Consider the following 27,821-nt stretch of genomic DNA (forward strand, 5'->3'; position numbering starts at 1 on the left):
CAAGCAGGTGACAGACCCCTAAACAAAAAGTTAGGCACCTACTGGTATTTTTGAGCTTTAAAACCACCTTTAATTGAATAAATGTAAGTTTGAGCTGTTTAATGTCACACTGTGGAACATTCAAAGCAGATCAAGAAGATGACGGACCCCCAACCCAAAAAGTTACACAGTGCACCTTTAATATAAACCTGTCCTTTAACCATCACGTGCTGAAGTCTGACCCTGCGTGTTGCCCCTGTGTGTGTGCGCGGTGAACCCTGTAGGTTGTGCGAGTGCACGGAGGCCGAGGCCGAGACGATCCTGCAGCTGAAGAACGAGCTGAGAGAGAAAGAACTCAAACTCACCGACATCCGACTGGAGGCTCTGAGCTCCGCCCACCACCTCGACCAGATCAGAGAGGCCATGAACCGCATGCAGGTACTTACACTTAGACTAACTTAGACTTAATTAGACTTAGACTTACTTTTACTGAGACTTTCTTAGACTTATTTAAACTTAGGCTTACTTAGACTTACTTAGACTTATTTAGACTTAGACTTACTAAGACTTACCTATACTAAGACTTAGACTAACTTAGACTTGGACTTACTTAGATTTAGTTAAATTTACTTAGACTTTAACTTATTTAGACTAACTTAGACTTAGACTTATTTAGACTTAGACTTAGACTTAGACTTACTTAAACTTAGACTTACCTAGACTTAGACTTAGACTTGGACTTACTTAGATTTACTTTGACTCAGGCTTACTTAGACTTAGTTAGATTTACTTAGACTTTGACTTACTTAGACTTACTTAGACTTAGACTTATTTAGACTTAGACTTACTTACACTTAGACTTACTTAGACTGACCTATACTTAAACTTAGACTTACTTAGACTTAGACTTACTTAGACTTGGACTTACTTAGATTTACTTTGACTCAGACTTACTTAGACTTACTTAGACTTAGTTAGATTTACTTAGACTTTGACTTACTTAAACTTAGACTTGATTAGACTTAGACTTACTTAGACTGACCTATACTTAAACTTAGACTTACTTAGACTTAGACTTACTTACTTAGACCCAGTTACTTACCATCATTGTGATGTACATGTAATGGTAATAAAGGAAGTACTCCACTGTGTTTTAAACGTGTGAATAAAACAAAACACAACTCCTGGTATGTTTTTGAGGAGGTAACAACATTCTAACAAGGCTTAAATCTCACAAGGGACAATTTTGCTTAATATAAAACCTTTGAACCCAATCCCAAAGCCTGTCACATTTGTACCTAAACTCCTGGTGAAATCTATGGATCATGTTCTATTTCTTATCTCGCTCTAACCTTCAGCGTAAAACATTTTCACAGATCAAAAAGCAGCTTACAGCCCCTAATGCGTCTAAAACCATCTGAAATAACTGCGCACGGCTGAACGCACAAAATCACTGTAATCCGATTTCACATTTTGTCATATTTTGGTGAGTAAATGCGCAGAATTTTGAATAACTTTGTGCGATTTCTTGCTCGAAGCTTCTCCCATTTGCCCTCTTAATACTCGGCTTTGCTTCTCAAATGGAGCGAGTTAAATATTCATTGGTCATTCTGCCGGAGGTCAAGTCATTTGGATTCACAATGGAACTTTCTCGTTCAATTTGGGCACATTTTATTAGACTCTTTGCTGTTTCCTCACTGACTCCGAAGGGGAAGTTGTCCTGTAATTCAATGTACATAAGTTTTTACAGTGAACTTAATTCAGGAAAACAAGATTGACTTTATTATTTGAAGGTCAGGCCAGCGGGACTAAGACTAAACCAGGACTAGACTACAGAATTAGACCAGGACTGGACTACAGAACTTGACCGGGACTGGACCATGCCTGGACGAGAACTAGACCAGGATTAACTACTAGCAGGACCAGGCTAGAACTAGACCAGAAAGACTGAACCAGGACTAAAGCAGGACTAGTCTACAGAACTACCAGGACCAGGACTGTACCATGACCAGACGAGAACTAGACCAGGATTAGACTAGGCTAAAACCAAACCAGGACTAGATGAGTACCAGATCAGTACTAGACCAGAAGGACTGAACCAGAACTGAAGCAGGACTAGACTACAGAACTTGACCAGGACTGGACCATGCCCAGACAAGTACTAGACCAGGATTAGACTAGCAGGACTAGGACTAAAACCAAACCAGGACTAGATGAGTAGAACTTGACCAGGACTGGGCCAGAACTAGAACTAAACCAGGACTAAAACAGGCTAGACTAGGACTAAACCAGGGCTAAATCAAGACTAAACCAGGATTGGATTAGGACTAAACCAGAACTAAACCAGAATGACTAAACAGCACAGGATTAGACCGGACCTATACCAGAACTAAACTAGTACTATATACCTGGACTAAAACAGGACTAAACCAGAGCTAGACTGGGCCTGAACCAAGACTAGACTAGAACTAGGATTAGGACCAGGCAGGACCATGCTAAAACCAAACCAGGACTAGATGAGTACCCGACCAGTATTAGACCAGAAGATCTGAACCGGAACTAAACCAGGACCAAAACAGGACTATACCAGCAGGACTAGACCAGAACTAGGACTAAACCAGGGCTAAATCAAGACTAAACCAGGATTGGATTAGGACTAAACCAGAACTAAACCAGAATGACTAAACAGCACAGGATTAGACCGGACCTATACTAGAACTAAAACAGGATTATACCAGGATTAAACAGGCCTAAACCAGAGCTAGACTGGGCCTAAACCAGGACTAGACTAGAACTAGGATTAGACTACAGTATAGAACTAAACCAATACTATACCTGGACTAAAACAGGACTAAACTAGAGCTGAACTAGAACTGGGACTACAGAACTAAACAAGTACTATACCAGGACTTAAACAGGACTAAACCAGGACTAAACCAGAACTAAACTAGAAATAAACGAGTACTATACCAGGACTTAAACAGGGCTAGACTAAAACTAAATCAGGGGCTAGAAGAAGACCAAATCAGGTCTAAATCTCAAACCAGTTCCAGACCAAAATGGATGTGCACACTGTTCTGGTTGAGGTCCTTTTCCACGTTTTGTTTTGTATTTTCTCAGAACGAGATCGAGACTCTGAAGGCGGAGAACGACCGTCTGAAGTCCAGTGGAAACGCGACCCCCACAGCCACCCCGGTGAAAACAGCCCGGCCCCCCTCTGAGACCTCCAGCACCTCCTCCTCCTCCTCACGCCAGAGTCTGGGCCTGTCCCTCAACAACCTCAACATCACAGACACCATCATGTCAGGTCAGTCTGAACAAATCTACAAGAGAGAGAGAGGGAGGGAGGGAGGATGGGAAGGAGACAAAAAGAAAGAGGAGGAGAGAGACAGAGAGAGAGATGGATAGAGTACCTCCTCCTCTCTCCAGAGTCTAGAACTGTCCGTGAACAACCTCAACATCACTCGGGCTGAACTTGAAGGAGGGAACTGAACTTGAAGGAGGGAGACAAAAAGAGAGAAGGAGGGAGATATATAAAGAGAAATGGGAAACCTCCATCCTCCCCCTCACGCCAGAGTCTGCGACTGTCCCTGAACAACCCCAACGTCACAGACACCATCATGTCCGGTCTGTCTAAACATATCGATGAGGGAGAGTGGAAGGGGTGAGGGAAAGATAGAAAGAGTAGGGAGGGAAGGAGGGAGGGAGAGAGCGAGAGGGAGGGAGAGAGTCGCCAGAGTCTGGACCTGTCACTCAACAACCTCAACATCACTGATACCATCATGTCAGGTCTGTCTGAACATATCTGTGAGAGAGAGAGGGAGAGGGGGAGAAAGGGAGGGAGAGAAGGAGGGAGACAAAAAGACAGAGGGAGAGAGAAACGGGTAGAGCACCTCCTCCTCATACCAGAGTCTAGGACTGTCCCTGAACAACCTCAACATCACTGATACCTTCATGTCAGGTCAGTGTGAACATAACTACGAGAGAGGGAGAGAGAGAGGGGAGGGAAAGCTAGAGAAAATAAGGGAGGGAGGGAGAGAGAGAGAGAGGGAGAGAGAGAGAGAGGGTTGCCAGAGTCTGGGCCTGTCCCTCAACAACTTCAACATCACTGATACCATCATGTCAGGTCAGTCTGAACATAACTACGAGAGAGAGTGGAAGAGAGCGAAGGAGAGACAGAGAGAGAGAGATGGGTAGAGCACCTCCTCCTCCTCTCACCAGTTTAGGACTGTCCGTGAACAACCTCAACATCACTCGGGCTGAACTTAAGTATGAGAGCGAGAAGGAGGGAGACATAAAGAGAGAAGGAGAGAGATGTATAGAGAGAAATGGGAAACCTCCATCCTCCCCCTTATGCCAGAGTCTGGGACTGTCCCTCAACAACCTCAGCGTCACAGACACCATCATGTCCGGTCAGTCTGAACAAATCTGTGAGAGAGGGAGGGAGAGAGGGAGGGAAACAAAAAGAAAGAGGGAGAGAGATACAGAAAGAGAGAGAGACAGGTAGAGTACCTCGTCCTCCTCGCGTCAGAGTCTAGGACTGTCCATGAACAAACTCAACATCACTGATACCATCATGTCAGGTCAGTCTGAACAAATTTATTAGAGATGGAGGGAGAGAGAGAGTGAGGGAGAAAGGGAAGGAGAGAAGGAGGGAGACAAAAAGAGAGCGGGAGAGACAGAGAGAGAGACAGGTAGAGCACCTCGTCCTCACGCCAGAGTCTGGGTCTGTTTCTCAACAACCTCAACATTACAGACACCATCATGTCAGGTCAGTCTAAGCAAATCTATGAGAGGGAGAGAGAGAGAGAGGAAGGGAGGGAGGAAGAAGGCGAGGGAAAGATAGAGAGAGTAAGGGAGGGACGGAGAGAGCGAGAGGGAGAGAGAGAGTCGCCAGAGTCTGGGTCTGTCCCTCAACAACCTCAACATCACAGACAGCATCATGTCAGGTCAGTCTAAACAAATCTATGAGAGAGAAAGGGAGGGAGAGAGAAGAGGGAGACAAAAAGAGAGAGGGAGAGAGAGACAGGTAGAGCATCTCCTCCTGCTCACGCCAGAGTCTAGGACTGTCCCTGAACAACCTCAACATCACTGATACCATCATGTCAGGACAGTTTGAACATATGGATCGGAGGGAGAGTGGAGAGAGGGGGAGGGAAAGATAGAAGAGTAAGGGAGGAGAGGGAGGGAGAGAGTCGCCAGAGTCTGGGTCTGTCTCTCAACAACCTCAACATCACTGATACCATCATGTCAGGTCAGTCTAAACAAATCTATGAGAGAGAGAGGGAGGGAGAGAGAAGAGGGAGACAAAAAGAGAGAGGGAGTGAAAGACAGAGAGAGAGAGAGACGGGTACAGCACCTCCTCCTCCTCTCACCAGAGTCTATGATTGTCCCTGAACAACCTCAACGTCACAGACACCATCATGTCAGGTCAGTCTGAACTCATGTATTAGGGAGGGAGAGAGAGCGAGAGAAAGAAGGAGGGAGAGAGAGAGAGAGGGGGAGAGAGTCGCTAGAGTCTGGGCCTGTCCCTCAACAACCTCAACATCACTGATACCATCATGTCAGGTCAGTCTGAACTCATGTATTAGGGAGGGAGAGAGAGCGAGAGAAAGAAGGAGGGAGAGAGAGAGAGAGGGAGAGAGTCGCTAGAGTCTGGGCCTGTCCCTCAACAACCTCAACATCACTGATACCATCATGTCAGGTCAGTGTGAACTTATGTATGAGAGAGAGAGAGACAGAGAGGGAGAGAAACAGGGGCAGAGGCAGATATAAAGAGATGGGGAGAGAGGGAAGAAAGAGGAGACAGGTACAAAGAGAGAGAGGGAAAGTAGTAAGAGGAAGCACCTCCTTGCGTGAGAGTCTTGGACTGTCCCTAAACACCCTCACCAATACCATCAGGTCAGGACACTCACTTATGTATGAGAGAGAAGGAGAGGGAAGGAGAGAGAGAAGGAAGGAGAGGGATCGAAGAGTTTATGTAAAAATGTCTCTGCAAAGAGAACAGAACAAAGAGTTACAGGAACAGCTTTGTTCCGTCAGCAGATTTCCTTATGAACAAATCAAACTTTATTCTTCTATTTTTATATTTCTAATGTTTATTAGTTTGTGACTCTGAGCCAGTGTGAATAATCAAGTGTCTGTATTCTCTTAATGTGTATTGATGCCAAACCTGAAAACTACTGCAAAACATTCAACAAATAACCCGAACCTGAACCTGAACCTGCCTTTTGCCGCATCGATATATGTAACAACCTGGAAACGAATACACAGGACACACTGATAAACTGACTTTTGTTACGGCCAGTTGAGAAAAAAGCACAAACGTTTTTCTCGTTCACAAATGCTCCGCCCCAACTACAAAAGCTGCTCTGTGATTGGTCCAGTGGGACTCACAAATATTGCGAGAAGAGAGAATCCATTTTGCTGTGGAAGGTTAAGGCAGAATCACTAACAAACTAAACAAAATAAAGAGAGAGACCAAACTAAAATAAGATAAGTTGATATGTAACAACAATATACCGTATTTTTCGGACAATAAGTCGCTCCAGAGTATAAGTCGCACCAGCCAAAAAATGTGTAATGAAGAAAAAAAAATCATATGTAAATTGCATTTTTTGGGGGAAACTTATTTTATAAAATCAGAGACCAGGAACCGACATTTCATGTTGAAAGTCAAGTTCTAGTAAAAACAATAGAACAGAGAACAACAGACTGTTAACGTCACATATGAACAGTTCTTCAGATAAACTATAACATAAACAACAGAACAGAACAAGTTTAACAAACTCTCCATCTCACTCCAAATCACTAAATCCATTCAGTTCTTCATCCTCGGTGTCACTTCTGAGCAACTCCACAACCTCTGGAGGTAAACAGAGCGCCGCTTCCTCTTCTGTGTCGCTGTCGTCAGACTCAGCATCAGATCCAGTTAGAATTATTCCAGCCTTTCTGAATCCCGACAGGATGGTTTCGGTGTCACTGAAGTCCAGGCTTTGTCGATCCATCTAATGACTTCCAGGAAAGTTACATGGTGCATCCTCCCGGTTGCCGTGAAGCTGTGTTCTCCGTCCCCACTTTTCGCCAGTTCCTCACAAGTTTCTCTCTCACTCCAGACTTTCTTTCTGCTGCTCGATTACTGTTTTTCGGCTGAATATTTCACTACTTGCTGCAGGACAGAGGCTCTTTGTGCAGGAGACATGCACAGTAGAGCCAAGTGACAATGGTACAGGAGGGACAGGAGCAGCAGATCCTGACACACAAGACTAGAGCGCCCTCTCGTGGCTTCAGTGTGAACATTTTAATATATAAATCACAGGAAACACCCAAACTATAAAACAAAATGCGAATTATAGTCTGAAAAATACGGTAGTTAAAAGCTCTTAAAGGCCAATTTTGCACTATATGTCTCCTTTAAATTATGAAATACCAATTTGAAATAGTTTAAAAAGCCAGACTGATGAATAACAATAATGTTTTACTATACTATTATTTTCGGTGTGGTCAGGCCTCCTTATCTTTCATGTCTCGCTACAAAATCTCATCTCCCGTTAAATTCCATTCGTCACAATCTGCATCTCACTAAAATACAGACGCAGGGCAGAAACGTGTGCCTAAATCATTTTCATCTCCAAAGCAGCTCTCCTGTAGAGTTTGTTTATTTCAGCAGCGGTAGAAATGCCAAAGGCCCTGAGTGTTTGAGACGAGGATTAAAATCAAACTGTGTGTTCTTAACAGACACTTTTCTGATAGATGACAGCTTCGAGGGGAATCTGCGCAAAGAAGGACGGAGCGTGAGGATCGTGGTATCCATCTGCAGCGCGCCCAAGACCACCAAGGTGAGGGGGGCTGTGTAATAGATGTTTATAAAGAGTTTTTTAAAATATCTGTGCTAGAAATAATATTAGTTTTACAGCTCTGGCTCTCAAATTTTTCACACCAAGTACCACCAAAGAAAAGGTCTGGGTTTCCGAATACTACCAGATCTAAACCAGGTCTATTCCAGGTTTAATCTAGGGCCAAACCAGGTCTATAACAGGACTATTCCAGGTCTAATCTAGGGCCAAACCAGGTCTATAACAGGACTATTCCAGGACTAACCCAGGTCTATAATAGGACTATTCCAGGTCTAATCTAAGGTCAAACCAGGTCTATAACAGGATTATTCCAGGTCTAATTTAGAGCTAAACCAGAATTATAACAGATCTATTCCAGGTCTAATCCAGGTCTATAACAGGACTATTCCATATTTAATCCAGGTCTAATCTAGGGCCAAACCAGGTCTATAACAGGAGTATTCCAGGTCTAATCCAGGTCTATAACAGAACTATTCTAAATCTAATCCAGGTCTATAACAAGGCTATTCAAAGTCTATTCTAGGGCCAGACCAGGTCTGTAATAGGACTGTTCCAGGTCTAATCAAGGTCTATAGCAGGACTATTCCAGGTCTATAACAGGACTATTCCAAGGCTAATTTAGGGCCAAACCAGGTCTATAAAAGGACTATTCCAGGTCTAATCTAGGGCCAAACCAGGTCTATAAAAGGAATATTCCAGGTCTAATCCAGGTCTATAAAAGGACTATTCCAGGTCTAATCCAGGTCTATAACAGAACTATTCCAGGTCTAATCTAGGGCCAAACCAGGTCTATAAGAGGAATATTCCAGGTCTAATCCAGGTCTATAAAAGGACTATTCCAGGTCTAATCCAGGTCTATAAAAGGACTATTCCAGGTCTATAAAAGGACTATTCCAGGTCTATAACAGGACTATTCCAGGTCTAACCTAGGGCCAAACCAGGTCTATAAGAGGAATATTCCAGGTCTAATCCAGGTCTATAAAAGGACTATTCCAGGTCTAATCCAGGTCTATAAAAGGACTATTCCAGGTCTAATCCAGGTCTATAACAGAACTATTCCAGGTCTAATCTAGGGCCAAACCAGGTCTATAATAATATTAAATTCTAAATTATGCAAACCCATAAACTGTAGCTCTGTAGCCAAGACCCACCTGAAGGAGCTCGCGCACCACAGTTTAAGAAATAATGCTTTATACTATTTAATGATGACAATACACGGCTGACAATCCACACCATCCGCCCCTCCGTCAACACGCACACGCCTCGTTCATACTAGGCAATGTGGATGAAGTGTCTCGCTTAAAGACACATCAACAGAGTCAAATTAATGAAATGTCAAATTTGTGGTTGCTTCAATTGATAATGCAAAGTGAATTACTATAAAACATTATTGAGGACCATTGCGTTATAATGATATCACTGTCCTTTATAAATTCCAGGGTAAACTGTGTCAGGAGTATCTGATCGGATCAATCGGTGTGAGCGGGAAAACCAAATGGGACGTTCTGGATGGAGTCATCAGACGCCTCTTTAAGGTAATAACACTTCATATACACTTTAATATGTCAGATACACACTCATCCTTTACGGTTTTTGTCTACTTTTGGCTTCTCTTCTTTTCTACTTCTATCATTTCACTCATGCACATCGAAACAGCAAGGACCATAGTGAGGGAAATTCATCCTCTGTGTTTTATTTATTCAAGATTTCAATAGGTCAGTTGAGAACACCTTATTTACAATGATGACGAGGCCAAGGCCCAGTATAAAACAGCACACGAAGGATTTATGGTGGATCCACACATCCATTTTAAAATGCTACAGTAAAACTTTTACAGTTAAAAGATAAAAGTGTTAAAACATCTGCAGTGATCCTGTGAAATATTCAGAGGCACAAACAAACTGGTCTTTAGAGTCTGTTGTATCGTATTTTTCAGACTATAAGGTGCATTTAAAATCCTTTAATTTTTTTCAATAAACAACAGTGCGCCTTATGTATTAATTCTGTTTGTGCTTAATGACTTTGAACTGGTTTTATGTGGTACATGGCGCTCAAAAATCTGTCAAAAATGTTTTAGTACAACTTTGGTAGCCGCACCGCTTAATGGATTGACGGAGCATTACGGCTACTGTAGTCAGGAACCTCATGGAGTAAGTGAGTCGTGACCTTTAGTCCGAAAGAAGCTGAACCGCATCAGCGCACAAGGAGCGAGCTGTTTTTTTTTTTAGCGTTTATAGTTTATGCAAATTTAAAGTTTTGTTTCTGTAAAATGTAAACAAATGTGCTCAAAGCTGCATTAAACACATTATTACTCAATGTATATTTGGGTCCTCCTCGTAGGAAATAAAAATCCAAACTAAAATTATCCACCAACATTCACATTCATAATACACATTCACCAAAAGTATCGTCCATTTTTTTTGCGTTTTATAATCCTGTGTGCCTTATGTATAAAAATATCATTATTATCCTTAATATCAAATTCATCATTATTGGTATTGTGCCTTATAATCTGAAAAATATGGTAGATGGTTCCAGTTTCTTGCTGCAGAACTGAAACGAGGAGATAAAGATGCAGCAGTAGCTCATGGATCCTGACAGGTTGGCCCGGCGACAATGGTTGAAGAATGAACCAGTGTCGCCGTGGGCAACCTGTCAGAGCACTGAGCTACTGACGGACGACGCTCAGACTAGTTTTCGGTCGGGACTACTTTAGCTGGAGGATTTGACCCCTTATGCGTGTTTTGGTGGAAACTGGGGAGAAATTAGACGTCCCACGGAGCAGACAGCGACACCCGCAGCCACACTCATCACTCCACGTGGACGAGGAATGGAACGGAGGAACGAACCGAAAAAGCGAGCGCAATGTGCCACTTCTAGACACGACTGAACAACTGAGTCACTGCGAACACGCTGACAATCCAGCGGTCCCAGACAGCACCCTCCCTACACGCCACAACTATGAATAAAGCCCAGAGTCACCGGGAACGCCACAAACAAACAAAACCACTCACCCATCCAACTGTTGTGTTTCCTTTAAAGTCCGGTGCGGTTTATTTGTGAAAAAAGTTTGAAAATAGACCATTTAATGACAGTGTGTTTTATAATCCAGAGCGCCTAATAGTGTGGAAAATACGGTAGATTCTTTTTTCCATTGTAATATTGGACATTTCAAGTAATAAAGTCCCATTTTGTCCCTTCCGTTTGTGTTTTCAGGAGTATGTGTTCAGAGTGGACCCCAGCAGCAGTCTGGGCCTGAGCTCAGACAGTATTGTGTGTTATCGGATGGGGGATGTGGTTCGCTCTCACTCGTCTGAGGTCCCGGAGCTGCTGCCCTGCGGATACCTGGTGGGCGACAGCAACGTCATCCAGGTCAACCTCAAAGGTACAGACGGAACATTTATTATTTCATGAAATGTATTTTTGTAAAGCCCAAAAATGCACTTTGTAATTAAATTAAACACATGCATATTTTGAAGATCTACACATTGAACACTTGCTTATAAAACCCTTATATAATACTCCCTACAACTGTACAACTCACTCTTATGTAACAGATAACACTCCCTATAAATGTACAACAACTCACCTTTATGCAACAGATAATACTCCCTACAAATGTACAGCAACTCACGTTTATATAACAGATAATGCTCCCTACAACTGTACAATAACTCACCCTTATGTAACAGATAATACTCCCTACAACTGTACAACAACTCACTCTTATGCAACAGATAATACTCCCTACAAGTGTACAACAACTCATCCTTATGTAACAGATAATACTCCCTACAATTGTACAATAACTCGCCTTATGTAACAGATAATACTCCCTACAATTGTACAATAACTCGCCTTATGTAACAGATAATACTCCCTACAACTGTACAACAACTCACCCTTATGTAACACATAATACTCCCTACAAGTGTACAACAACTCATCCTTATGTAACAGATAATACTCCCTACAACTTATGCAACAGACAATACTCCCTACAACTGTACAACAACTCACCCATATGTAACAGATAATACTCCCTACAACTGTACAACAACTCACCCTTATGCAACAGATAATACTCCCTACAACTGTACAACAACTCACCCTCATGTAACAGATAATACTCCCTACAACTGTACAACAACTCACCTTTATGTAACAGATAATACTCCCTACAACTTTGCAACAACTTATGCAACAGACAATACTCCCTACAACTGTACAACAACTCACCCATATGTAACAGATAATACTCCCTACAACTGTACAACAACTCACCCATATGTAACAGATAATACTCCCTACAACTTTACAACAACTCACCTTTATGCAACAGATAATACTCCCTACAACTGTACAACAACTCACTCTTATGTAACAGATAATACTCCCTACAACTGTACAACAACTCACCCTTATGTAACAGTTAATACTCCCTACAACTGTACAACAACTCACCTTTATGCAACAGATAATACTCCCTACAACTGTACAACAACTCACCCTTATGTAACAGATCATACTCCCTACAACTGTACAACAACTCACCCTTATGTAACAGATAATACTCCCTACAACTGTAAAACTACTTCCATCTATTATGTATTGAACGATAAGTTGCTGTAGTATTTACCTTTAACACTTTCTCTGATCTGATCTCGTTTCTCGTGCAGGAGTGAGGGAGAACAGTTTGGACAGCCTGGTTTTCGATACTCTGATCCCAAAGCCGATTCTCCAGCGTTACCTGAACCTCCTGATGGAGCACAGACGGATCATCCTGTCTGGACCCAGCGGCACGGGGAAGTCTTTCCTCGCTGCCAAACTGTCCGAGTACGTGATCTACCAGCTGGGACAGGAGCCCACCGAGCTCAACATAGCACGGTTCAACGTCGACCACAACTCCAGCAAAGTAAGGACACACAAAACTGTTTACTGGGATTTGTAGTTTTTTATCTAAGTTTTAAGTAAACTGGGAGTCAAAAACCTTCTGGTGGAGGGGTCCCCAACCTGCTTGTCTCCATGGAAATTATATTGTCTATATATTTGTCTAGAATATCTCACAGTATGGCATTAAACTATCTATTTCCATGGAGATAAACCTACAATGCCTCCAGGCCAAGTTATAGGTCTGATCTGTGGAGAGGTGAGCTCGGTCACTGCGTAGTATTTTGAAAAGTAAAACACCTGTAATTGAATGAATAGGTGCTTAGACGAGTTTAATGCTGTACTGTGAAACCTTTCAGGCAAAACAATGATATCTACATGGAAACACGGGACCCCCTATCAAAAAAAAAGTTACACGGTGCACCTTTTAAGGTCCTGTTGCCGGGTTTCAGTCACGTGACCCTGATGATGTGGGAAATTCAGATGGGGGCAGAAAGTGTTTTGCTCTGCTTCAAAACAGAACAATGGGTGACTACTTTTGGGTGACAAAAGTTTGAACAGGCCGGCACAGACCCACTATTGAGAAAAAATAAGTCTAAATATACGTTAAGACTCGTACGATATGGAGAAGTCAGACTTTTCATACAATTTGGACGATTTTCTCGATGGATATAATAAATGATGTGGTGCTGCAGACCTTGTATTACACTGAGCCAAATGAAAGCCTTTAAAAGCCTGGAGGCGTACGACTATTTTGAATTAAAATCACCCGCTGCAGGATAACCTAAAATAATGATTAAAAAAGGTATAAAACACCAAATTAAAGCAGTAAGCGCATAAAATTAGCACCACATAAAGCTTTTTGCGTGACAATTTAGGACCTATAATGCAACAGTTTATCTGTCACTTACGACACTTTCTAAATAATTGTCCAGAAAAACTTTGAAAATATTCATTAATAAATGACACAATCCTTACCTGCTACAAAGTGGTTGCTGCAAACTCTAGCATTGTCTGTTTCCACGCCTCCTGTTTTTAGCCAGAGATTGTGGATCAAATTTTTCCAAGTTTTTTAAAAGTAACTCTCTTGTGACACACCACTTTCAGGTACACACAAAAAAAAGTTTGTCTTTCTCCCAATTAGAGTGGTTGCAGCAACCATAAACTGCACAGAAATTAGGCATTTTGGTGGTTTTGGATTTTGGAGGTAAACCGGGTTCTGTGTGTCGGTCTCATAGTCCGTATATATGAGTGGACATAGCTAACGCTGTAGTCGTCGTGTGCCAAATAAGAAGTTCTCCAGGAGGCTCTTCTGGCTCCTTCTGACACTGGCTCCAATTGTCTTACATTAGGATTAGGATTGTGGTTCCTCTCTCTGTACCTGCTGCAGTGAGCCTCGTCATTTTGGTCTTAAAATGTTCGCATTAACCCACGACACATGATCCTGATTTTTTTTCCCACTATTTTGTCCATCAAAAAAGTTCTATTCATAACATAGACCCTGGCTCCAGATTTGCTCCTGTAACCGTGGCATTGCGAGCCTCATTTGAGCGACACTTGAACACTGTGGGTGACTTCACACTCGCTTAGTCCACTTTTTTTATCTGCCGCTTTGGATCGGTTCCGTCGGAAAATAGTCCCGCGGTCACTTCCGTTGTGGCTTTTTGATGTGTTGCAGCATTTGCGTTCGTGTTGTGGCGTTTGTATTTGTTGCGGCGTTTGCATTAATATAGAGTCCCGCAGTCACTTCCGTTGTGGCTTTTTTTGGTTTGTTGTGGCTTTTTGTTGTGTTGTCGCATTTGTATTTGTAGTGACGTCATCTGAAACCAGCAATATTACAATAAAATAGACTTTTGTGAGCTTTAAGCCGTGCTATAATGTTGTAACCTCGTCAAAACATATCTGGAGCTGTGTGAGCAATCCTTTATTATTAGTCTGTCTACATCTTCAAAGCTCAAAATGCTCTGTTCCACCTTGTGATGTCATCATGCTGTAGTTTTCGAGTTGCAACAGCTCCTCTTTTTTTTCACCTTCTGTTCAGTAGAGATTGTCAATTCCAGGTCTGAAATCATCCAAATGATTCTAGCGAAGGTGTGTGGAGTTTAAAAACCCAGCAGAGCTCTTCCGGTATTACCACATGACATCACAAGGTGGAACACAGTGTTTTCTGTTTGAGAGAAGAGCTCAGTCTAAATCTGTTGTGTGTTAAACATGTGTGAACAAAACAAAAGACAACTCCAGGTGTGTTTGTGATGAAACATCAATCAGAAAACAGCGTGATATAGACCCTTTACTTTAATAAATGATTTGGAACGATGGTGTTGAACGTAACTGTTGTTTTTTTTTTTTTTTAAAGTTCCTTCTGTTAAAAAAAAGGATCAAAGGAGCTCTTCTGTTGCATCAGATGTGAAGATTATTTATTTTGGATTTGAAAAAAAAAAAAAGATCAAACACAGAAATGTCACAGGGTTTAGATTCAGTGACTTTTATTTTAACATTTTATTTTAACGTTTTATGAGACACATTGCACCAGAGTGACACAAGCAAAAAGGAACGAGGGAGCAATAGCTTTAGTTTTATTAGTGAGCAAGTTGCACGGTGTAACTTTTCTTGGTGGAGGGTCCGTTAAATGCTTTTCCGCATGGAGATGTTAGTGCTTAGTCTGGAATGTTCCACAGTGTGACATTAAACAGCTCTGACTTACATTTATTCAATTACAGGTGGTTTTATAGCTCAAAAATACAAGTCCTAAAACAATAAAACCAGTCAAATCAAATAAAAGCAAAAACATAAAACTCATAAAATAGCAGTAAATAAATAAAATAAATAAAATAAAAGACACAGAGGACCACACAACTCACGCAGTATTAAAAGCCAGGGAATAAAAGTACGTTTTCTGCGGTTACTACTTCTCATATTATTGCTGTCACTATTACCACTACTACTACAACTGCTACTGCTACTTTTTATATTAGTACTACTACTACTACTATTACTACTACTACTACTACTACTACTACAAGTGTACTACTGTAACTACAACTACTATGGAAGATAATTAGTTTCATCAGATTTAAAATTTTAAATACCATTGAATTTCTCACTTTGAATTTTTGAACTGAAAAAACATGTTTGAATTGTTTTTATTCAGAATTTTAGTTGCTGAAATTTTAAGGTTACTTTTTCAAAATGTTTAAAATTCAATATTTAAAAAATCACCTTTTAAACATTCAGCACAAATATTTTCAAGCCCTCAAATTCAAAAGTCAAAATTCAGATTGTAGAATTGATCCAAGATCCAAGATGCCAAGGCAGAAACAACTGATCCAAAATTATCTGATCGAACTTGGTAACAAGCAGGAAATGGTGCAGTGAACTAGGGCTGTCGTGGTTAGGGAGTTTCTCCTGTGGTGCGGTGTAGCGGTTCAACAGCGTGATATGCAATGATATCGCACCCCCTCCTCCACCCCCACATCCCCCGGAGTTATAATATTTCCAACAGCACTGAAAACTCTCTCTGATGATGCACTTGTTGCAGATGCACATGTACCTTGGTTGTCGTGACTCGTGTGGATAAAGTGTGTGTAGCGGGAGAAGTAACATTTGGCTTTGGAACAAGTGCTGCTGCATCTCTCCAGCTCTCACTCTGGCAGCTCAGGTTAGAGTCCTGCACCGGGTCAGGTCAGAGTCCTGCACCAGGTCAGGTCCCCGTGGACTTAAGAGAGAACCCCCGAGCCCATGGAGCAGGTGTCCGCAAAGTGCGATCGGGCGACGGCTGCGTTTACTTCCGTGCGGCACACAGCTGCTGCAGTCGTTTCGCCTGCGGTCACCCGATGGTCTACGCGGGCGCACCTTAGTCCTGGGTTAGTCCTGGTTTAGTCCTGGGTTATCACAGGCACGGGCGGTAACGGGTAGAATGTTAACAGGTACGGGTGGGTGCGGGTTTCTAAAAAATGGACCTGTGCAGGACTCTGGGTCGGGTCATGTTGGTCATGTGCAGTGATCGCGGTGGGCCTCTTAGTACCACAGTGATTCATTTTTGCAGTTATTGCAACAGCCCTACAGTGAAGCAATCCGATTAGTCAGAATTAGCCTCACCCAAACCTCATCTCTTTTATTTGTTAAGTGTAAACTTCGCCCACAGATGAGAACGTCTAATAGGAAACAGCCTTTGTTTGACATTGACATGAAATTAAATATCTCTGCCTTACATTTATTCAATTACAGGTGAGTTCATGGCTCAAAAATACCTAGAAAAACAGGGATTCTGACTGTGAGCGGGGTCGCCTCTCCACAGATCTGACCTGTAACTTGCACTGGTTTAGTTTTATAGGTTAATATATATGTATATTTAATACAGATGGGGTCAGCTGAAATTATGCAGATTTTTGTGGTAATACAGTGTTATGGTGCATATGTCTTGGAATCTAAATGTAATCTTGTTCTCTGTCTTTCTGCAGGAGCTGCGTCAGTACCTGTCCAGTCTGGCAGAGCAGTGTAACTCCGAGGACACGGCCCCACACCTCCCCCTGGTGGTCATCCTGGATAACCTGCACCACATCGGCTCCCTCAGCGACATCTTCAACGGGTTCCTCAACTGCAAGTACCACAAATGGTCAGTACATGGCATGGATTTTAATAAAAATAATTAAAATACGCTGGCAACTTTTTTTTTTGCTATCCACTCATCTCTTTCTATAAAGTAATTTTACCCAAACCATTCATCACATTCATACATTCTAGTTTTTTTTTATCTTGTTTGTGTATTAACTAATATGCTACTATTACTCAAATTGGAGTTTCAGTATCTCTACTACTACTACTACTACTACTACTACTTCTACTACTTCTACTATATAATCAACATATTCATACGACATATTTCAAATCCAAATCCACTTTATTTCTATAGCACATTTTACAAACAAAGCAGTTCATAAGATCATAAAATGAAGACAACAAAAAAGTAAATTGCTAAAATTTCATCATTCCAGCCCTAAAACAATAAAACCAGGCAAATCAAATAAAAGCAAAACCATAAAAATCCTAAAATAGCAGTAAATAAGTGAAATAAATAAAATAAAATAAATAAAAGACACAGAGGACCACAGAAATCATGCACTACAACTTCTACAGGAACACTACTACTACTGCTATGACTTCCATAAACAAAAAATACTACTACTGCTACAATTACACTACTACTATAACTACAACTACTACAATAAAATAATATTGCTACCAAACTCCTGTAAACCCCAAATATACTGTATATATTTGTCTATTTACAGTCCGTACGTGATTGGGACGATGAACCAGGGCGTGTCGTCATCGCCAAACCTCGAACTACATCACAACTTCAGGTAAGTCACGTTTCTGTTTATTTGAACCATTGGCAGAGTTTGTGGGGGTCAGAGGTGCACTGCCCCCCCTAGTGGCTGGAATATGTCATGACATTAAGTCTATAATATGATCAATGCTAATATTTACTTTTAAAAAATGACTAAAAAGGACTGAACCAGGACTAAAACAAGACTGAACCAGGACTAAAACAGGACTGAACCAGGACTAAAACAAGACTGAACCAGGACTAAAACAAGACTGAACCAGGACTAAACCAAGACTGAACCAGGACTAAAACAAGACTGAACCAGGACTGAACCAGGACTAAAACAGGACTGAACCAGGACTAAAACAAGACTGAACCAGGACTAAAACAGGACTGAACCAGGACTAAAACAAGACTGAACCAGGACTGAACCAGGACTAAAACAGGACTAAAACAGGACTAAATCAGGACTAAACCAGGACTGAACCAGGACTTAAACAAGACTGAACCAGGACTAAAACAAGACTGAACCAGGACTAAAACAAGACTGGACCAGGACTAAAACAAGACTGAACCAGGACTGAACCAGGAATAAATCAGGACTGAATCAGGACTAAACCAGGACTAATTTTGGACTTAAGAAAGAGAAAGAACCCCAAGCCCACGGAGCAGGGTGTCCGCAAATCGAAATCGGATGCGGAGCTCTGCGCTGGTCCTTTCACCTGCGGTCACCCGTCCTGGTTCAGTTCTGGTTTAGTCCTGTTTTAGTTCTGTTTTAGTCCTGGTTCAGTCCTGGTTCAGTCCTGGTTCAGTCCTGGTCCCTCATCGTCTCAGATTTCATGAGCCTGTGCAGTTTGTTTTCACCATTGCCAGTAGCTCCGGTTTGACATTTAAGTTGTACCTATTTTATATTTGTTATTTTTTTATATCTCGCGTCAGGAGAAGTGGGTTTACGGCGAACCCCTTGCATACCCTTGCTTACTACTACACCCCTGATCATGTGCGATGCGCCGTGTAAGAGGCTTATGAACACTACTGTTTTATGTGTAACAGTATTATAACTATTCTGTGTCATGTAAATATGCAGGTTTTGAAATAAAACACAACTCCAGATATGTTTTCTATGAGGAAACTATATATTATAATTAAAACATAGATCAGAAAATAGCATAACACGGGCTCTTTAATGCACTTTCGGCTCTAAAAGCACCTCTCTTTTCTCTCCTCCTCGTGTTGTAGGGACCCACAGCTTTACTCAAATCAACATAACACAATCTTTCCCCGTAGAGGCTGTAATTACTGCTGCGGTGTAATTATTCTTGTTAAATGAAAATGAATTGAGCGTAATGCGTCTTCCACTCTGGAGGATCACTCTCTGTGTTTTAATTGCAGAGGATTTGGCAAACGTACAGTCAGCTCCAAAGCCCATTATGAGTCAAACACAAATATATTACGCTTTTTATATTACGTTTTCATTTACTGTCATCTGATCTGTCGAGGGATTATTTACACAGAAACGCAGAAACACTGGCAATGTCGTTTATTGTGAGGAGGATGAATAGTACATGTACGTTTACAGTAGTTAAAGTTAAAGGTGCACTGTGGAACTTTTTGGTTGGACTTTTTTTACCTGCTTGTTTCTATGGATATGTCATTGCTCTACTTAAAATATTCCACAGTATGACAGCTTTACCTTACATTTATTCCATTATAGGTGGTTTTATAGGTCAGAAATAACTGGAAAAACATGCTGACTCTCCACAGATCTGACCTGTAACTTGGTCCGGTTTGGTCTCCATGACAATAGAAAGGTTTTAAAAGGTTTCAGAAAGGTTGTCTCCGTGTCTGGAATGTTCCGCAGTATGGGCACTGAATGTTTCTATCTTGCATTTCTCAATTGTGTCTGTTTTTATTGCTCCAAAATACTTTTAAAAACATCTCTCCAGTCTCCACAGATCTGACTTGTAACTTGTAAATAACCCACTTAGCTTCAAGGAGATAGATGTATTTAATGCCATACTGGGGAACGTTTTTGGCAAGGAGACAAGCAGAGGGCAGACATAGTGCACCTTTAACATGCTACATCAGCTATAAACAGGACAGGATATTACATTAAATCTGTGTACCATTCGTTTTTCAAAATAAAACAAAAAATAAGAAAACGAAAAAAAAAAAAAAACTGTTTTCTTCAGTATTTGTTTCCCGTTTCTGTGACTTAAGCTGCGATGCCGGATTTTTGTGCCACATACAGACTGAATCCAGGATTAAAACAGGACTAAAACAGGTCCCGGTCTCTGTCCTGGTCTCAATCCTGGTCTGGTCCCAGTCTCAGTCCGGTCTCAGTCTCGGTGTGGTCCTGGTCTCAGTCATGGTCTAGTCCCAATCTGGCCCCAGTTTCAGTCCTGGTTTGGTCATGGTCTGGTTCCTGGCTCATTTCTGGTTTGGTCCTGGCTTGGTCCTGGCCTTAGCCCTGGTTTGGTCCTGGTCTGGTCCCAGTTAGACTTGGTTTAATCCTGTTTTAGTCTTCTTTTCTCTTGTTTTGGTCCTGTTAAGTCCTGGTTCAATCCTGGTTCAGTCCTGGTTTAGTCCTGGTTTAATCCTGGTTTAGTCCTGGTTTAGTTCCGGTTGAGTCCGGCATCACAGTTTAAGTCACTGAAACGGGAAACAGTCATTATCTGTTTTTTTTTCCATTATTGATTTAAACACAAAATTGAAAACTGAAAAAACAAATCACCTGTCATATCTGTTTTTTTAATTTTGGTTTTGGAGACAAATAATGAAGAAAATAGTTTTTGTTTTTTTTCGTTTTCTTATTTCTGGTTTTATTTTGAAAAACAAATGAACAAATGATAAACAGATTACATTATATTCCTTATCCCTGTATTGTCTGGTGCCACACTCTGGGACATTTTAGGCATCTCCATGGAGACAAGCGGGTGGCGTACCTTCCAGTTAGTTACAAAAAGTTGCTTCAACAGTTGTAAACCGGATATTAGACTAACTTAACTAACTTATTAGACTAAATTAACTTGTCTGGCGTCCCCGTGCAGGTGGGTGCTGTGTACGAACCACACGGAGCCGGTGAAAGGGTTTCTGGGACGTTTTCTTCGGAGGAAACTGATCGAGACGGAGATCGATAAAAACATGCGAAGCAACGACCTCATCAAGATCATCGACTGGGTCCCGAAAACATGGCAGCACCTCAACTGCTTCCTGGAGGCTCACAGCTCCTCTGACGTCACTATCGGTCAGGATTTACTCTTTAAATACATCACATTATATATTTTAAAGGGGCTGTAACTGATTTTTATCATCTTAAAAACATGAAAAACAGAACTAGATCATTTTTTATCAGTATGCAGTGATCCAAAGTGATTCCTCTTTTACCTTACGCATTTAGAGCAGCCTGATTATTCACTGTGATGAGTTCATAAGTGCTTTTCGGTGCACTGATTCTTGGAGGATAAAACGCTTTATAATTAGATACATTCAGTGTAGTATATATGTACTGGGGCAAGACAAATGTTGCTCAAATACAGGGACAAATCATACAGTATTTATTTGCTAATTTAATTTTAGGTTTTAATTACATTTTTTTTTAATAACACAGTTCCTTCGTCACAGAATTTAACTGGTGAAGTATGTTAGCCTCATTTACAAATGTTTGAGAACCTTCAGTACAGCTACAGAAAACAGTATCTATATATACCAATATTTGAACCATGATACAACATTATCCCATTTTAAAAAATCTTCAAAAACATTCTAAATTACAAAATGGAGGCAACTAGAGGCAAAAATGAAGTGGAACATAATGTGATTTCAATGGGAAAACTGGGATTAACTTCAGAATATCACAAAATATGAAAATCCCAAGGAAATTTGGCAAATGAAAACCACTCAGATACATGAGAGTGATATCAGAGCCCAGTTTAAAAACATTTACAATAGTGTTTTACGTTATTTGTTAAGTTAAAAAAGCGATTATGATAAACACTAAGCATTTTTGACAAAGGAAAGATTCAGATTTTGAGGTTTTACTGGACAAATCCTCACAGAATAGTTGAGTCCACTACAGTTTGTCACTTCATCTACAGATATAGTGCACTTTCATCATAAACTTTACCTTGTGTGAAGCTCAAATACATTTTGTAATTTATATTTTTCCATTTTTCTTAGCAGACAAGCCAATTAACTAAAACATGTACCTTGGAAATTCAAATGTGTTGTTTATTTTTTGTTATAATGTTGTAAAAGCACCAGAATTTAGGTCTGCTCATCAGTTAATCATTAAAAATGTAATATCTGCTTCACTTTGGCTCCAGTCACATTCTGATAGGATTTAAAGGGTCTATAAATTAAGTACTTATAATTGTCTTTTCCTAACACAGACATTATTTTAGGCGATGGCCAAAAATCATTACTTTAAAACTTGGAGTATCTAAGTGCCCATAAGCTGAAGTAATGCATGACACATAACCATTACAATGCATAATGTAATGTCAATAAAACAATAATCTTAAAAGCACTCTGCAGTTACTTCATTATGAAAATGAAAACTTCCTTCTAATTATTACAAATCCATTATAGATTATTACATTTTTAAAACTCTAAATGAAAAAGGAGATTAGCCGACCATAGAACTATTGAAAGTTGTATTTATACGTCTTTTTCTTTTCAAATATTCAGATTACACTATATACCAAATTCAGTGTGTCCCTGTATCTCATATCTCATGTCATATCTCATGTTGATGTTTGTCCCTCCAGGCCCCCGTCTCTTCCTGTCCTGTCCCATGGATGTGGAGGGCTCCAGAGTCTGGTTCACTGATCTGTGGAACTACTCCCTGGTGCCGTACCTCCTCGAGGCTGTGAGGGAGGGACTACAGGTACGACACTGTTCATATCAGATATTTAAAAGTGTTTGTGAATTAAATTATCTGAGCTTTAAGTCCAGTTGTAATGTTGTTTCCTCAATAGAGATACATTTTGTTGCATTTGTACATGTTTGAAAAAGCCTCTGTTTTTAGATTGGCTCCCACGCTGCGCTCAAAACACTTGGTTCCACCTTGTGACATCATTTTGAGATGATCCAGAAAGCTCTCCCGGGTGTTTTTAAAGTCTATATGCCTTCACCAAATTAATTCTGAACATATTTTGCTTTCACGTGGAATGGGGAAGATGATCCTTTCCACTTGTGAGGTGGAAATTACGAGTGTGTTGTGTTCAAGTGCCCTGAGGTTTCAAAATGGCCACCCATTAAAGTCAACGGGCCAAGCTCAGTGGCACATGACTCCAGATTCGCCTTTAGCCCGGCGAGGTACTTCCGGTGACTCTTTTCTCTCATGGGCACACGAGCAAACGCAGGGAGTGCAGTCTCGTGGATCATGTGATCGCTTTGACCAATCAGAGCGAGAGGAGCTAGAGCTGAGCCGGAGCGAACTATTATAAAGTATTGTTTAAGACAACTGAAGGATTTTGAGCTGAGAAACAGTTTATGATCTACAAATAGGTAAAAATCGCAGTCTTACCCACTCCACAAAGCACCCAAAGTAAATCTATTATTACGCCAGACTGTTGATGTGAATGTCTGTGTTGATAGAATAATTTTAGAAGTAAAACCAACCTTGCATTTGAAGGATTTATGTCTGAGCAGCAGCAGTGAGTTGTACTTCCTGATAGAAAGCTCAGCAGAGGCGGACTGATATCACCTAGCACATATCTTACCGGTAAAGTAAAATTCCGCTGCTGCTGAGAAAATAGTCCCTCAACATGCAACGATTCATGCGATGTAAGGTTAGTTTTATTTCAAACATTGTTCTATCAGCACAGACATTTACATGGACAGTCTGGTGTAATAATAGATTTTCTTCGGGTGTTTTGTGGAGTGTTTAAGACTGTTTTTAGTGGCAGGATAAATATGACCATTGACATGCACTAGTCTAGCACCAGCGACCTCTGCAAATACAAGGACTGGATGGAATATTTTAAAAAGTGTCATCTCCAACACTCTGACCAGGCTGGCACCACCTATTGCCTCCGCTTAATTTAATTTCTCTCCAACGACTAGGTCAGGAATCTGAATACACTAGACAGTTTGCAAGAACCCCTGAAGTTATAGACCACGCACCAGCCAATCCCTTTTGTGGAACAGCACAACAGTAAACAAAGTGTCGAGATGGATGTAGACGAATACAGACATTCTGTGTTGGCAACAATTCCCGAGATTGAGGATTTAAAGCCGGAACAAAGAGAATGTTTGGTGAATTTTATCAAGGGGAAAGACGTTATTGCCCTTCTTCCTACGGGGTTTGGGAAAAGCTTAATATACCAGTTCACCGTGCATTACGTCACGACCAAATAGCAGTAGATTAGTTAAATAAAATAAAGTACCTGCCTACTGTCGAGCAAATGATGAAATAACGAATTCTAATGCTGCGAGGTCAGACAGTTTCCACGAGGTGAAACTGGCTGAAGAATCAGGCAAGGAAGTGGGGTCCTATGTCCAAAATTCCAGACTGTCCCTTTAACTTTCACTGTAATACAACATGTTAACCAGACCTCCTTGACAGTCTGATCTCAGAAGCTAAGCAGGTTTGGGCCTCGTTAGTGGTTGGATGGGAGACCGCTGGGACTACCAGGTGCCACAGTGGGGTTATTGTGTCCTCAGGCAAGACACTTCTCCCACATTGCCCAGTAAGAATGTTGTGTGTGCGTGTGGGCAGAGCTCCAATGCAATGCAAAGCGCTTTGTGTGTCTTGAAAAACACTATATAAACCCAATTAGGTTTTCAAACACGAACGCGCAGATTTAAAAGGAATTATTCAAGGTGGGCAGAGGGATTGTTTCGTGACGAGATTTAAACTGGTGAAGCATCACTTGAGTAAACTTTGTGCCAGTCGTTTTCGGTGCCATCCTCGCCATCTGCTCCACAGAGCTCATTATCACCATGACGACAGCTCTCCTCCTCAGGCCTCTTCATTAAGTCTGTGCTGTGTCATTAGAAAACAGAGGGACAGGTGCACCGCTCACACCAGGCTACTTATATTTACCATGTGTGTTTTCCTTCTCGTTTTTGTTTATATTTTTGAGTAAACACAATTAAGTACGTAGTTTTATTAAGACGCCAAATGAGACGAGCAAAGGGTTTTCTTCATTTGAGCCGCAAGACACTTCTGTTGCTACAGCTGCCTTGGGGCAAAGACTTTGGGTATATAACAAGCCCCCGGGTTTCAAAATGGACGCCCATTCAAGTTAATGGGCCAGAGCTCAATGGCACATGATTCTAGATTCGCCTTCAGCCCGGCGAGGTTCTTCTGGTGGCTCTGGGTCGATTGAGCATGTGCATTAGTGCTTTTTTCTCCAGCAGGTACACGTGAATGTACACGAGCGCAATCTTGTGTATCACGTGATCGCTTTGACCAATTAGAACGAGAGGAGCAGAGTGGAGCCGGAGCGAATGATTATAAAGTGTTTTTTTACAACTGACAACTGAAGGATTTTGAGCTGAGAAAAAGTTTATGATCTAAAAAAGTTGTAGGTCCCTGTCAGCCGAACACGAGCAGTTTGTGATTACATTGCGCACTATGAGAAAGATCCTTTCTCAGCCAGAGGGATTTTTCTGCTGAAGTACCAGTGAGTTAGTCTGATTCATCAGCTGGTTTCACTTTGTGGAAACCATCTGACCTCACAGCATTAGAATTCGTTCACAGTAGATGTGTACTTTTTTATTTAACCAATCGCTGCTATTTGGTCGTGATGTATGTAATGCGCCGCTAACGGGACTAACGGGTATATTGAGCTTTTCCCAAATCCTGTAGGAAGAAGGACAATAACATCTTTCCCCTTGATGGAATTCACCAAACATTTTCTTTGTTCCGGCTTTAAATCCTCGATCTTGGGAATCGTTGACAGCACTGAATGTATGGCTCTTCATTGGCTGGTGCCTGAACTTGCACTTCCGGGATTCTTGCAAACTGTCTGACCTAGTCACTGGAGAGAAATTAAATTGAGCGGAGGCACTAGGTGTCGCCAGCCTGACTACCAGAGAGTGGCCGCTATGTCAACTGGAGGCAGCTACAAGCAGCAATCCACTTATTTTAATAGATTCATGCTGTGTGTATATAAATGTACACAGCTATCCCAGTGGCCACCGCATTCCAAATAGGAAATGAGCGTGGGTGCACTTAAGGCTCCATCGATTCCGGCTCTGGTTACCTCTCACTCTGTATCTGCTGCTGTGAGCCTCGTCATTTTGGTCTTAAAATATTCATAGTAACCCGCTCTACATGATCCTGCTGTTTTTATTTAGCTGTTTTTCTGTAAATAAACTCTTATTCATAGTATGGAAATCGGGTCCAAATTTGCCCCATACCTGCTAGACTCGTGAGCTTCATTTGACAGAACCTGAACGCTATGAAAGTGACTTAGTTCTGCTTTAGGGAAATTACTTGGACACAGTAGCTCACATATCACCATATATTATAATAACAAAAAGTAAAAAATATAAATGGTAAAAATACATTCTAAATAAGCAGCAAAAGTAGCAAGAAACTGGTGTCAAATAAAGCATAATTATATAAATGTAGATGTACAAGTCAAAATAAAATAAAAAATAGGAATAAGTAATAAAAATATCTCAGTTAAAAGAGGTCGTGAGGAAAACAGTGCAGAGATGATATGATGATTGACAGGACGCTGGGTTTTCTGTTACATAAGGATGAGTTGCACATTATTAACATTCTCCTATCTTCTTCTCTCCTTTTACAGTTGTACGGAAAGCGTGCGGCCTGGGAGGACCCGTCCAAATGGGTGAATGACACGTACCCCTGGAGCGCCCCCTGTCTGCAGCAGGAGGGACAGTCTCTGCTGCAGCTCAGACCTGAGGACGTGGGGTACGACGGGTACAGCTCCTCCAAAGAGGGGGCTTCATCTAAACAGGTGTCCCAGAGCGACACAGAGGGAGACCCACTGGTGAGGATCGTGCACTATAAACGTCACATTTATTCTGTTTTTGTAGAGGCCAAAATCACCACTGCAGTCGCCTCAAATGGCTTCACAAATGATTGAGTTAAAGCAACAGAAAGTTAGAAAATCAAACAGTGAAACAGTCATTGGTCAATAACACTTATCTTATCAGTAGAGATAAGCAGGTGGCACAAGTTACAGATCAGAACTGTGGAGAGGTGATTCAGCTCAGGAAGAATGCAGCTTTATCTTGAACTTTCTTTGTCTTCCTCGTCTCTCAAGATGACTGCACCTGTAAAGGAAGTTAAAAACAGTGGCACCAGTCAGTTCAAAATCTGAAACTGATTCTCAAAAGCAGTGACATTGAGAATACAACTTCATTTGAGCTAAATCTGTAATACAATTAAATTAAATAAAACAAGACCTGTTTATAAGGGAATATAATATAACATATAAACACACACTCACTGAATAAATGCCTATATACCATCATTTACGGACTATTGAGTGCACTTGAATATATCATCATACATCAACAAAATATTAAAAGAAAAAAAAGTTGTACATATATAGGCTGCATCTGTCTATAAGCCGCAGGTGTCCACGTTGAGATATTTATACAGAAAGACGGTACAGAGAAAGATTATTTAAATTTTTTATGAAATACTGGTACATGTGTTTTCCAAACAGTGCCTGTAACACGGCAGTAAAATGACAGGATTACGACAGGATTATCAGACTACATCACTTGGCTCTACTGCGCATGTCTCCTGCAGAAAGAGTCGCTGTCCTGTCTGTATC

General features: G+C 41.2%; 1 protein-coding gene across 1 annotated transcript in view; it reads left to right on the forward strand.

Annotated features, from left to right (window-relative positions):
• The window catches only part of nav3 (neuron navigator 3), a 285,935-nt gene that overhangs the window by 248,583 nt on the left and 9,531 nt on the right, over positions 1-27,821 (forward strand). Inside the window, exons 28-38 of the mRNA XM_055153752.1 lie at positions 264-417; positions 3,100-3,286; positions 7,717-7,817; positions 9,275-9,370; positions 11,052-11,220; positions 12,515-12,750; positions 17,186-17,340; positions 18,017-18,088; positions 21,105-21,301; positions 22,824-22,942; positions 26,823-27,026. Coding sequence (XP_055009727.1) covers positions 264-417; positions 3,100-3,286; positions 7,717-7,817; positions 9,275-9,370; positions 11,052-11,220; positions 12,515-12,750; positions 17,186-17,340; positions 18,017-18,088; positions 21,105-21,301; positions 22,824-22,942; positions 26,823-27,026 — 1,690 coding nt within the window. The remainder of the gene's footprint in view (positions 1-263; positions 418-3,099; positions 3,287-7,716; positions 7,818-9,274; positions 9,371-11,051; positions 11,221-12,514; positions 12,751-17,185; positions 17,341-18,016; positions 18,089-21,104; positions 21,302-22,823; positions 22,943-26,822; positions 27,027-27,821) is intronic.

The sequence above is a fragment of the Boleophthalmus pectinirostris genome, unplaced genomic scaffold, assembly GCF_026225935.1.
Source record: "Boleophthalmus pectinirostris isolate CB_2022bp ecotype Guang Dong unplaced genomic scaffold, ASM2622593v1 HiC_scaffold_18, whole genome shotgun sequence".
Lineage (NCBI taxonomy): Eukaryota > Metazoa > Chordata > Actinopteri > Gobiiformes > Gobiidae > Boleophthalmus > Boleophthalmus pectinirostris.